Source organism: Gallus gallus, chromosome 1 (genome assembly GCF_016699485.2).
Source record: "Gallus gallus isolate bGalGal1 chromosome 1, bGalGal1.mat.broiler.GRCg7b, whole genome shotgun sequence".
Classification (NCBI taxonomy): Eukaryota; Metazoa; Chordata; class Aves; order Galliformes; family Phasianidae; genus Gallus; species Gallus gallus.
In genome coordinates, this window is record NC_052532.1 from 64,407,794 (window position 1) to 64,421,326 (window position 13,533).

Genomic DNA, 13,533 nt, shown 5'->3' on the forward strand with positions numbered 1-13,533 from the left:
TTATTCACTTTTACTCGTCACCCGAGGGCTCTTGCTCTGAGGGGAGAAGGAACTGTTTAGAGAATAACTTGTGTTCTCCCCAGCGTATCTTTGTCTGGTAGTCCATAAATCTCAGGTGCTGTCAGCGGTGAGTGGAAACGAAGGGTAATGTTGGGCAGGAAGGGATTCTTACTTCACATCCAGTTACTTAAAGATAACAGTGCCTGCTGACATGTTCACTGTGCTTTCGGTCTGGAGTACCTTGTGCAGGACAACTGGGTTTTAAGGTTTTAGCCACAAGGTGTGGTGGGGAACATGCCACATGGCAACTCGCTTTGTCAGATTTTAATCAGAATGGGAGCACAAGGAGGGCAAAGCTGTTCTGCACAACACGGCCAGCTGGGAGTTTAAATGCTTTTGTGGACAGGGGAACACCCCAGGCTTCCCAGTTCTGGTCTAGAACGTGGTTTTGTAAGGCAAGATTCTCTCAGAAAGATCACAGCCACCATGCAGTTTTAGTAATCTGTAATTTTTATTTGTAACTTCAATCAAAGCCGAGTGTACCCACTCAGATTGCTCGCCACAACACAAGGACACACACAGATCCACTTCTACGCGTGGATTTCACCTCAGTCACGACCACCTCCCGGAGCACAGAACGCGCACGCCTGCTGTGCCCCGAGTCTGCGCTCAGGCACAGCTCCGTCAGCGCCGCGTCCACGAGGGAAAGCGTGGTATCGCTCGCTGCTGAAGGCCACACGTGAGAAATAAAAGGAAAGTCAGAAGTTGAGAGCAGAGGAGCACACGCACTCCTGGAAGAAATTCGACAGAAGTTTAATTTCCTGTAGGAAAGCGTGCCGTAAAGACCCGAGGAGCAGAGCTGGTGCTGGCAGCCGGGGGCTGTGGCACACCTCAGGATCCCGCCACGGGACAGGCGCTGGGTCTGAGCTTAGCCCCGGGCGTGCGTTCCGCTCTCTTCAAGCGGGCCGCGGCAGTAGAGGGACTCTTCATTCCCCTCGCCATCACTGTTGCCAGCCGGAGCCTCATCGCCCACAGGACAACCCCCACCCCTCTCAGAGGCCGCGCTACCCGCGCGGTCCGCTCCCGCCCTTCCCCCCCGCCGGAACTCGCCGCGCGGCCCCGCCCCAACGGCCGCGGCGGGGGAGAAGGCGCGCCCCCGCGGGCGGGCGGGCTGCCAGCGGGGAGCCGCGCGCGCCCCCGCGGCGGGCGGAGCGTGCCCGCGCGGGAGGGGCGGGGCGTGCCGCCGTGCTCCTCCCCCGCGCGCGGCGCCCGCCCCCTCCCCAAGGTGTCGGCGGCGCCGGCGGGGACGCGCTCGCTCGTGCCCGCGCCGCTCCCCCCTCGCCCCCCCTCCCCGCTCCCCTCGGCTCTCCCCGGCTGCGCTGGTAGCTGCGCTCGGCCATGGCGGCCCCGGCGGAGCTGAGCGTGGAGCGGCTGCGGGCGCTGCCCGGCAGCTGGAGTTACGGGATCAGCCAGGGCGGCCGCGTCTTCTTCATCAAGTGAGCGGGGGATTGCTGGGGGGAGGGAGGGGGTCGCGGGGCGGGGGCTGGGCGGGGGGGGCCGCTTCCCGACTGCTCGCTGACCGGTCCGTGTGTGCGTCCCCGCAGCGAGGAGGCGAAGAGCACGACCTGGCTGCACCCGCTGACCGGAGAGGCCGTGATCACCGGGCACCGCCGCAGCGCAGGTAGGAACCCTCCCGGCGGTGGGGCAGCGACCCCCGGCCCTGCCCCGCCATGGCCGCCCGGCCCCGCGCTGCCGCCCCGCCCGCCGCCGGCCGAGCCCGGGGCGTCCCGGCCCCTCCCGCTGCCCCCGGCCCCGCGGCGCTCCCCGCACGCCGCCTTTGCACCCGCGTTTTCCCTCCGCGCCGTTCCCTCGCGTTCCTCCTGCCGCCTTGTGTCGCCGCTGTGATACCGTGAGAGCTCCTCTCTGCCCTCAGCCGTCTGCAGGTTGCTCACCTGCCCGGCATCCCCTCTCTGCCGCCCGTGCCCCCCGTGTCGCCGCGCTGGGTCTGCCGGCGGCAGCCGGTCACCTGGAAACCCCGCTCCTCCCGCGCTCCCATCCGGGCTGAGCGCGTGGGTGGTTTCCAAGTGACTGCGAGAGGGGCGGAGGGGGGAGAGGAAGGGGACCCGAGCGCTGGGGTAACTCGCTGGGAGGAAGGCGGTGTCGGCTCCGGAGCAGGAGCAGCGGGAGGCGCTGGGGGTGCAGCCCCGACGCCCGTCTCCGCACGGCGGGGTGCGTGTGCCGCCGGGAGGTGGTGGAGAGCGGCTCGCAGTTCTCCTTCTGCGTGTAACCGCAGGAGAGCTGCCCGCCGATCGGACCCTGCCGGGCTGGTTGATTTTTTTGTGTTTGCTTCGTGCTCATTACGCGTTCCCGTTCCTTAAGAATCGGAAATGGGCTTTTAGTAAGCTGCGGACGGTCTTCCGCGAGTTGGGAGGAGTTCCCAGTGCGCGGGTTCTGGCTATCAGAACTCTGTGGCTTAATCTGCAGTGAAGGGCTGATGCTGAAGGAGTCATTTAATGCCGGGAAATAGAATTACTGATTGATATCAGGCTCCTCTTTTCCCCACTCTCAGTACTCAGATTAATTGAGAAAGCAGCTTTCATTCGCAGCAGCGTGCATGGGGGCAGATGTATGTGAAGTGCTCTGCTACTTGGACGTTAATATTAGCTGAGCATTAATTCTTTTTTTTTTCGAGCTGTCAGCGGCGTCTCTGTTGACTGATGGTGATTCACCAGTAATTCTCTCAGCGTCTCGTTTATTTCTGCCATTAAGCCCCTTCTAAGGGAAGCAGAGCTTTAGAGCGTCTTGAGTGCTGGATACAATGTTAGGGGAGTTATTATCAGGTAAACAACTTTTGGCCAACCTGCCCACGGCAGGAGGTTGGAGGCTCAGTGACCTTTACAGTCCCTTCCAACCTAAGCAATTCTACGATTCTGTGAGATGAAACTTATTTCCAAATACTCGGTGAGGGATGACCTTGAGTACCACGGCCATGATTTGTAGATCGGAAAATACTGAAGTACCTGCAAAGCAAATCTTCTTCTGTGTGAACGTGTGTGTGTTAATTCATCTCTGAACGTACTCAAAAGAAGTTTAAAATACGTCGTAAGAGACCATTTCTGAGCGAATGAATTTCTCTTGGAAATGTGTATTGTGAAGCTTGCTAGTAAATAATACTGTGAAATATTTACTAGTCAATGAAGAAAACCTTATCCTGCACTATAAACAGAAGGGCTTTTTATTTCTGGAGAAATACCCCGGAAGGGTATGCTTTTTTCCACGTTCTTATAGCATCCATAAATTCTTCTGCTGGAGAGTCTTCCTGTTTGACGGACTTTGCCCTGTGTCTGTGTCAAGACGCTTTGATTCTGTGTGGTTTTTTTTTTTTTCCCCCAGATATTTCACAGCAGTGAAATAAAAGCCAGCCAGAGCAAATAAGCAAACAGGAAAAATCACATCCTTCAGACTGAGTGTTTTCTACCCTTACCAGAAAATATATTCTTGCTTCTCTAATTCAGCGAGCGAGTCCTGCCTATCAATTAGTGCTTTTATCAACTGGAGTAAACTTAATGGCAGTGGTGCATCTGGAGTTGCATAGTGGTGTCCGACGCCTTCAGATCTTCCATTACACCAGGAAACCGTTACTTGAAAGAAGCTGACCATTAGTAGTGGTTTGGATTTTTTTTCCAGTGAGATTTCTTTTCATTTTTATGTGGGCTCCTGATTCCCAAGAGTGATAACACAGAGGGAAAAGATGTACCCAATTCCTCCACTAGATTTGCATTGAGAATTATTTTCATGTGAAACTGGATAGAGTTGTAAACACTGCAGGAGCGCTTGTTAGTCACATCAGCGGTGGAATTATGCTAATACGAAATAGCAGTGTGGTGTAGTTGATACCATGCCTGTTACAATGCCTGTGACTTGCACAAAGCACAAACTCCTTACATTGATTTTTTGCTTAGATCTCTCCCTGTCAGGTGATTTGATGCTACTGAAGTTGAAGGCAGAAAGAACTGGCAATGACTGTGAGTTCCAGTGAGTTGACAAAGGAGAAAACATTGTTAAACAAGACAGGCTTGAACTGTTGCTATTTGGGAACGACAAATCCAAATCAGATCTCTGTGTGCTCTGTTTGTCTTAGATTACAGAACTAATGAGATAGTATTTTGAGTCAATTTAAAAATGCTCACTTACAGGACTAGAGCTTTCAGCATCTAGAGTAAGGGACAAATGTTAATTACATTAGTGTTAGGGAGTAGACCAGTGTAACTAGCAGTGCTTCAAAAGTTAATTACTGTGCTTTGCTACTTGTTTTCCAGACTTACCCACAGGTTGGGAGGAAGCTTACACTTTCGAAGGTGCAAGATACTATGTAAAGTAAGTTGAGAGTTTATCTGTCACAATGCTATAATTCTAATTAGTTTGTCTGAATGCCGCTGTAGTCTTGAACCTTTTCCAAACTAAATATAAATGTTGTTGAAAAGAATTGTTCGAGCTTGTCATATGAAGTCCTATGTTAAAGACATTCTCTATAGGTGAAACTATTTCTTGAGTTTTTGTGCTAATGCTTTTAAAGTTGCTTAAAGATTTGGATTCAAATGAAATTTCTGCTATGAATGTGACTAACTGGCAGCAAATATCTGTGCAAGTCAAGAAGACATTCAGTTTCTGTGGTTTTGACTGTTGTATGTATGCACTGTTGTGTCATATTGTCAGAAAGGCAAGATCTTACTTGGTTGTTGGGACAAGAGTCTCGATCTGAGCCCTGTTCTGTAGTCGTTGTTTGAAGCCACTCTAAAAGTTTAATGCAACTGCCTTGCAGATCCCTTGTTTCTATTTCTATTTTTGATTTGTTTTTTTTATTTCAGTATTTTTTTCTTCAGATTTTAGTGTGCTTTTGAAGGAGTGTGTCCATTGTGGTAGAATTGCTGTATGCTCTTTTTGAAAGAGGAGCATGGAAATAGAGCTCCAGTGTAGAATTCCAGAGGTCGTGTTGATTGGATCATCTTAGAAAGTGTGTCTCTCTAGATAGTCAGACTGTCCTCAAGTGGAAAGTTCTAAAGTGGCAGCCATGGGTATTGGTCCAGTTAAAATTCTGTTTTTCTAATATTTGACAAGTTGCAGACTTTACTCAATACATTCAGGAATTTTTGTTCACTATGCTATGTAGTTAGTTTTCCATCATTCAATCATCAGTGGGGTGAGTTCTGCAAGTGAAGATTACCAATGGTCACAGGGCTGTAGGCTTCAGGTGGGTTTTGCTCTTGTCTTAGTGTTGAGCAGAAGGTAGCTGCTCTGTGTAAGTTGCATTGTAAACACTGTGAGATGGGTTTTAGGCAAGTGTTGCATGGTTTATTTTGCATGCTTGTAGGAAAACTGTTAACACTGAACAAAATTCCAAAGAATATACTGAAGAGTAATTCTTCAAAAATGTGACCAGAACCTGTGCCAGGCTCTCTAGAAGGGGCCTTTTTGTTACTAGACAACGTGTTTGTTTCACTGCTCTGTTCTGCCTTCTTGTAGCTTACATTACATTGGTATTGTTTAACAAATGACAAGAACTGCACAGGTCTGAGGACAAGAACGTGCTAAAGATTTCACCCTCTGCTGTTCTGTTTGCATTGTTAAATATAGAAGAGTGAAAATTAAAACTGTGTATATAATACAGAGAAGTATTTTTCTATACCTTCGCATTGAGCAATTTATCATAGAATAAGCCTACAGAGAGTGTATTAGCTATAGTAACTGGAAAATATCAGCTTGAGTTTTCTTCGGATTAAAAGAAATGTGTAAGGGCAGCTATTGTAGAGCGGTTGATGTGAGTATGCATGGATAAACCAAGTGGTGGCTTGTTTGTGTACTCCTCCTGAGGTCTTGTGTTCACGGTTTTATCGTAACTGTTAAGAGAGACATTAAGTTGATTGTTTTGCTGATAGCCAACACTAAATAGCTCTGCTTATATTTAAATTTGTGCCACATCTTTGAAAACATGTTGCACAAACAACACTTCTCTGTGATTTGATCGATGTAGGAGGATAGCAGGGGTAGTGCTGTCAAGTCTGCTGAAAGGTTCAGATGGTTGGACCAGTTTGTCATCCTTAGTTAAATGTGTTTGTTGTTTCAAAGGTGTAGCTACTCAGGCTGGGTTGAGGCTTGTGCCTGATGATAGCTTCTCCTTTTAAAGTTCTCCAGCACCAGTAGAGCTGAATGCTAGGCAAGATGCGAGAGCTAACGCAGACAGGGTGACAACATTATAATCACTATCCTATGCGGTGTAACTCTGGATGATGTGCTGATTATAATCATTCTAGTTGTCTGAGTCTTAGCTACCATGGTGTGCCCACATGACTGGGAAGCAGCACAGGTTGTTATGACCTTGTCTACGCAGGCATCTCCACATATGCATTTTCAACCTGCTTGCTTGAATGTATGTATTTGCTAAATGTCAATGCTTATTATGTAGATCAAAGCAAAATAAAATTATGCTAAAACTAAAAATACTAAAAACATGCTCAGGGTCTGGCCTGAAAAAAAATGCATTGTTTTGAGTTCTGATATGACTGGTGGAGTTCCAGAGGAATTAATGTTAATGGCACTCTATTGATGTGTTCAACCATGTGAAACTTGGCTGCTGAATTTCTGTAATGTGTCCAATAGGAGAGTTATATAAGAAGGATAGTCAAGTTTCCTGATCACATAAATAATTTCACCTAGCTTCTGAGCCACAGCTTCAAATATGTGGGTTGAATGAAAATATTTAACAACCTTGCTTTATGGTAAGATCTTATGCTAGACTGTGTTTGAAAATAAAAACCTTTTGAAAATGATTCTTATGGTTCTTTAATAATAGGTCTTCGGTGTTCCAAGTGGGTGTGTCACTGAATCTATTACTGTGCTTTTTCTGGCTTTGATGTAGTAAACACTGTGTAATCAAATTGGGATAATGTCGAGGAGATAATCGTCATCTAAATCTTAGCATTCCTGGGACTGGCATTTCAAACAAATGACTCAGGAAGCAGACTGCATCGAAATGGGATTATTTTTAAAGGACACCTTATTTTTCCTTATGATGCATGCATTCATTTTCAGAATGAGTAGATACTGAATGGTGACACTTTTTTTTTTTCGATAACATTGAGTTTGTTTTGTCTTTTAAAAAGGAAATATTCTGAAATAAGGATAGGTGCAGAGTTATTTACATTGCTCAGTGAAGTTTTAGTTTTGGTATAGAGTTATGTTAATAAGTTGATGTTAGCTAGGCCTTTGACTAGTGTTTTGGATTAGTAGGAGAATTGTAATACTTGATAATGTCAGTGTCTTTCTCCCACGCCCGTCCCCCTCCCCTCTAAATGCAGATGATAAAAGGTATTGCTTGGTAAAGTATGGTCTTTAATTATTACTTTATTGTCAGTTCAATACCTGTGTATTATCAGGTAAAACATAATAATAATATGGAGTAAAACTCCTTAGTTTGAAAGTGAAGGCATAATACGTTGAAAAACTTGGAGTTTTCTTTTTTTCATAGAATATTTCAGTGCACTGTTGAATTATATGTAGTGTATTGAACTCATCATGAGCTCTGGAAAACTGAGGGCTTTGTCTTCAAAACAGGCAACAGTACTGTGGGATACTTAATTTACTTATTATTTATAAGTGTATGAGGAAATAGACCAATGTGACAATCCAAGTATGGTACATAATAGAAAAGACATACTTGGTCACTGGCTTCAGCTTCTTACCTCTAAGATTAATGAGAATTTTGGACCTGATATTTTTAATTACTGTATCATCATTAGGTACCAATGTACTTGTTTAGAGTGCTATAAAATTGGATAAATATGTCTTTCTCTGTGTGTATATGTGTTTGATTATATGTTCAAGAAACTTTTCCCTGGTTAAAAACACCCAACTATTTAAGTTTGGGCATTTGCTTGCTTTTCCTGCTATGTTTTAATTAATTTCTCATTATGGTAGTACTAGACATATGGTAGTACTTTCGGAATGACTTTTACATCAGGTTTATGTTTAGATTATTAACTTACAAAATAAAGTTATTCAAAAATCAATCCAGTGATATTTGAAGAGTTTTGCATTGGTCTAACTCATGGGACTTCTATGGAAGTATTCTTAGGTAAGCTGTTAAGATGTGTAGACTTCGATATTTCTTAGCCCTGCATAGTGCTGATAATTTTTGGACGGTATGAAAGCTGACTGAAGTCACTAGGTGAATACCCTTAAGAACACAAAGAATTAGGAAGTCTAAATCTGGATTTTAGAGTTTTGTGTTGAAGGCTGTGTTTTCCTCTACTTACCAGAAGAGTTTCTGCCTGTTACTTGCTGAATAAAGGTATTGGTAAACCCAGGTTGAAGCTGAGGTGAGTTCGCTGTTGAATCAAGTAGATGTTTCAAATGCTTTTGTGGAGACTTTCATCAATAGAATTGGCTTTCAAACATGTAGTTTGAAAATTGGGTAGGTAAGAAAAATCTATTAGGCGATTAAATGAGATGAGATCTTTTCAGCCTTGAGTTTCTGTTGTTTACTAAAATAAACTCCTGCTCATTAAGAATTCAGCTTTTGTTTGAACCTTTGTCTTTTATGTGCATTCTAAAGATCCTCTCCCATTCAGCTGAGAAATTCTCGAGAAAAATCAAACAACAACTAGTAGTGTTTGCAGAGAAGCCCTTTATTGAGAGGAAAAATGGGAATTGGAAAAAAAAAAGTAAGAACAGATTGTTTTTCTCCAGCAGTAAGAGTCACAGTATTCCTCCAAGAAATTTAGTTCTGCTCTGGTTACCTCTGTCACTTATTTTGCTAAAAGTTAGGAAAGACTAAAGTTTATTCCTGCCTTTTTTTCTTTTTTTTTCTTTCGTAAGACCTCTGGATGAAATAGTGGTCTAGGTGAATGGGTGACCTGCCACACAAAACTACAGCAAACTGATCTGTGCCTTCTACCTTTGGGCAAAGCAGTTCAGAAAAGGAGAACTTTTTTGGATTGCATGCAAACTTGCTATGTATTTTTAAGATTTACATCTTTGTCTTACTGCAGTATTTTCAAGAACCAAAATTAGTGCAGGGAGCATCCTTCTTGGGAAGTGCTCAGTAAAACACCTCACTACGTTAAAGCTTCTGCTGCAGTTCTCCCCGTGGAAAGGATGAAGCTGTCTTTCTTGGGAGCCCTGGGGAAAGCACACACTCTTGCTCTGTAGGGAAAAATAAAAATAAAAAAATCTGTGGAGGCAGATAGGAACAGAAAGGGAATCTTGCTGTGGGGGAGCTGTGGGATGGGCTAGCTGCCAGGGGGCTACAGCAGCATGAGGGAAAGGCAGCAGTGGAGTGGGTGCAGTGCAGAAACAGGGAGTGGAGGTGGAAGGGTTCTTGGCACTGGAATAAATGAGTGTGGGTCAGAGGAGAAGAAGGAGGGCTGGGCCCTAAAATCGGCTTAGAGAGGAACGCATAAGAAGAGGACAGAGGAGGAAATGTGGCCTACTGCAGGAGAAGGCTGTGAGCGGGTGAGACTAGGTGCAGGAAAAGGAGTGGAGACTGAAAGGGCAGTTGGCACTGACAAGTCAGTTAAAGGACCAGGGGTGGGAGTTAATTTCCTTGCAGCAGACTTGTTGGGATTTCTCCCAGGTGGGAAGGTGACACAGATGCATCCTACAAAAACGAGCTGTGTGCCCAACAGGGACTGCAATTCTTTGCTTAGGAACTTATTTCAAAGGTAGTGTGGCAAGTAGAAATCAAACGTGAAAGCTAAGGATTCTTGTGCTTGTAAAGCTTTTTTTGAGTGTGACGTTTTGTGGCTGACGTTTTGAGCTGTCTTGTTCTTGAAGTGTGTTTCTAAATTCAGTAATACCTTGAATGCTTTAGTATTACCGAAATAGACTTGAAACCATGGGAGAAGTTAATGTTGCATTCTTTGTTGTTGTTGCTTCTAAATATTACCAACTTTTTAAATATTTGTAAGAATTAATGGGTAATTACTTTAAAAAATACAAAAAAACTACATAGAATTTGTAACATGAAACATGGAAATCCATTAGAAAGACACTGGAACCACTCAAGGTTTTTGATAACTAATGTTACTAAGCCAACTTCAGCAATTTTAGATCTTAGGGTTTGGAAGTGGTAATATTTCTTTTCTAATTTTGGTCTTCATTGTTTATGGAGTTAATATCAGCAGATAAAGATGATGCACACTTTGTTATTACTGTGAAGATAATTGTTCTGTGGGCTTTCATTTTTGGTATCCACACTGTGTGAAGGCTTGCCTTCATAGACTCACAGAATCATAGAATGGCCTGGGTTGAAAAGGACCATAATGTTCATCTAGTTTCAACCCCCTGCTATGTGCAGGGTTGCCCAGGCTGCCCAGAGCCACATCCAGCCTGGCCTTGAATGCCTCCAGGGATGGGATATCCGCAACCTCCTCAGGCAACCGGTTCCTCTTCCCCTTTCCCCCCTCCCCAGGCATTTTGAGACCTTCCTTGCTCCATCAGTTCTATACAGATGCTTTTTCTCTTCCTATCTCAGTCCCTGTGCCCTGCAGTGCCTTGAGCTGAGAGCCATTTCCAATAGTGGCTGAGCTGGCAGGCAGGTACCTCCTGATCTTTGCTAACAGAGGTGTGCAATTGGTGTAGTCACTATTCAGTGAAACTTCTACAGGTCCAAATTTGACCCAGTGCACATTGTTTTGCTTTTACTTAAAGGAATGGTTCATGCTTTTTTCTTTTTTTCTTGTGGTCTATGAGTGTTTTGTTTTACCAGATCAAAACCGGCATCTGTTGTGGTGCTACGCTAAGCCTGTTTTTCCTGCGTATGTTTATGTTATGCTGGCTCTTATTCTAATTCTAATGAATTGCACTTTCATTAAACCTGAGATACACTTTGGCTTGGCAGTTCAGACTGGTCTTAGTATGCTTCTTTGTGCATGCGAGAGAGGGAGAAAGCTCTTGTGAAGCTTGAGGCAGACACTGACTGGAAGCAAAGCTCTTCAGTTCTGGCTGCTGGGGCTTCTGTCAACGTGGAGCCTATGTGTTTTTTCTCGGTTTCAGTAAGTAACTAACTAAATTTAAATCTCTCTTTTCTCTCCTCCTTCCTTTACCTCCTTTCTTTTGAATGTGGGAGATGGTTGCTTTCCTCTGTGCTTGCCTTTGGCTGAAAGGAATGTGTTCTCTGACAGTGATGTTGGGAAGAGGTTACAACAGCAGCCATCTTCAGAAGGAGAAGTTTCAGAGCAGGGATTTGTTCATAGGCACCTCAGTAAACTATCTGGGGAAGGCTCCAACTTCCCACACTGGATAGGCCAGGCAGCTTTCAAACGGTTGGTTATGGTGTTGCATCTTTCTGCTCTGGACATACAAAACTTAAATTGAACACTTGTTTGCGAAGTGGAAAAAAGGCTTTTAGACAGTGTTTTGAATGCTTGTGTTGCCTGCAATGCTTGTAGAGCTTTATATAAACAATTAAAAAAGGAAAAAAAATGTTTGCATGTTCAGGATGCTTCAGCAACTTGGTTCTTTGTGGCTTTCTCCATGGTGACTTAGTAAAAGCAGTAACTTGTAAGAAAAGGTAGACTAACAAGCAGCCTGTTCTTTAAAATTTGTTTTCTCTTCCAAAGTCTACTACAACTTGTATTTCGTAGACATTTGTAGTTAAAGAACTAATTTGTGTTTTATTGCCTGAAAACATTTCAGTGTGTCAGACCAGATAAGAGGAATCCTTGTAAACAAAGGTGTTTCAGAAGGAAACACTCAGTTAACCCTTTGGTTTTAGGTGTCTCCTTTACTATCTTTCAATTCCAGCGTTTCAGAGAAACTCACGTTCTTTACTACTCACTTACTAAGTAGGACTGATGAAATTGTATAAATTCTGCAAAAAAATGCAAATTTTGATAATTTCATCTGAATTGTAGTACTAGGGGGAAAAAAAAATCTGTTATTTTGGTGGGTTTTTTTTTTACTTCCTTGTGTTTAAATCCTACAAACTAAGCAGCTGCTGACCAGTATTAGACATTTACCATTCTTGAGAATGATTTGGGGGATCTTTAAAAACAGGTGTCGTGACATCTTGTGTCCTTCACTGCACCTGGTTTTTAAGAAGGGAAGAAAGCTGTGTCTGAAATAAAATGCTGTGTGCAATCAGAATAAATGAGTGGTGCTCTTAAATCCCAATGGAGGCGAAAAATACCTTTAATATGATTGAACGTCAAAATGGTATCTTGATAGAGAGAGTAAAGCTGGCTAACACTTGTGTTTGTGTGTATGGGAGGGAGGGGGGGTGTATGTATATATATTCTTAAGTATATTGGCTGCACCATTTTGTAAGGTTACTTTATAGCTTTCCATATACGCAGTAATCTACTTATTTTATCAAAGGTTTCAACTAAGAAGTTTTAAAGTTTGATACAAAAGATTGAAAATGGAAATTACAACCAGAAGCGTGTTTTTAAGCAGTGTCATAACATCAAATGTTTATAGTAACAATTCATTTGCATCTGAATCAAGATGTAAGTTAAACGTCATTACAAATTCATGTGATCTTCTCTGATCTTAAAATCTCTTTTATGGTAGAGTTTCTGTTTTTTGTGCTTGGTGTGTGTATCCCTTGCTTAGCTCTGATCTGAGACAGTGAAATACTTTCTGCTGATAAAGCACACAAGTGTTACTTTTTTGTGTGTGCAATTAATAGATCAACTAGTCACAGCTAAAGTTTTCTACTTATTGTATCTAAATGCTTAAAGCATTTGACATTTGAGCCAGTATTTTAAGTTGGTGAAATTGAGCCCATAATGCTCTCAGATACAATGAATTTTATGAGTTTGTTGCTAAAGCAGTCCTTGTTCCGGTACGTACTCATGATTAAAATTGTTTTAGAATGAATTGGAAGAACTTTAGACCTTGAGAAGTTATTACTCAGCACTGGGAGTCTTGGAAAAGCTGTCTGTAGTGTGTAGTCAGCTTAAAAAATTAAAACAAACAAATGAATGGACTTAGGGTTTCTTATGTATTTATGGAAGCACACCTAGCGACTACAGCTGACTGGTGAACTCTGAGATACTGATATTTTCTGATCTTTGCCATCTTTTCTGTCTTCTGCTTCAGTCCCTCCTTTTGCTCAACCTCAGATAAACGTAAGCTGACAGTTTTTCATGGCAGCTTTTACTTTGCCTTGAAGTAGTGTGAGATTGAGATGCTGAGACTAGGAAGCAGCAGACTGGGAAACATGAGCACAGTGCTGGAAAAGATGGTTCAACACTTTGTACCGAGCCATGTATTTCTTTTTCTGCAGCTCTTCTCTGATAGTTCAGTTATTAAATGAAAGGTACCTTGAATAGTAGAACTAAAAACTTCCCTAGATCAAAACTTTCCCTTGCTGTGATTTCCACAAATAGTGTTTAAGACATGTTTTGCTTTTAAAGAAAATCTGCTTAACTATCTAGATGAATGCAATGCGTGGTATGTTTTAAGTAGCATAAAAGGTGAAGTCTTATAATTATTCATGAGTGATACCTAGTATTATGGGTAAAGTGACTT

General features: G+C 43.4%; 1 protein-coding gene across 22 annotated transcripts in view; it reads left to right on the top strand.

Moving 5' to 3' along the window:
• Window positions 1–1,388: 1,388 nt before the first annotated feature.
• Window positions 1,389–13,533, top strand: part of PLEKHA5 (pleckstrin homology domain containing A5) — a 170,768-nt gene continuing 158,623 nt past the window's right edge. For 21 of the 22 annotated variants that reach the window (XR_003071195.3, XM_025141874.3, XM_015291916.4 and 18 more), the window contains exons 1-3: window positions 1,389–1,496; window positions 1,605–1,681; window positions 4,320–4,377. Coding sequence is in view for 20 of the 22 variants with exons in the window: in XM_025141874.3 (XP_024997642.1) it covers window positions 1,399–1,496; window positions 1,605–1,681; window positions 4,320–4,377 (233 nt within the window). In the remaining 2 variants the exon portion in view is untranslated. Of the gene's footprint in view, window positions 1,497–1,604; window positions 1,682–4,319; window positions 4,378–9,268; window positions 11,052–13,533 lie in introns of those variants that run through there. The other variant, XM_040655862.2, reaches the window with a different exon arrangement.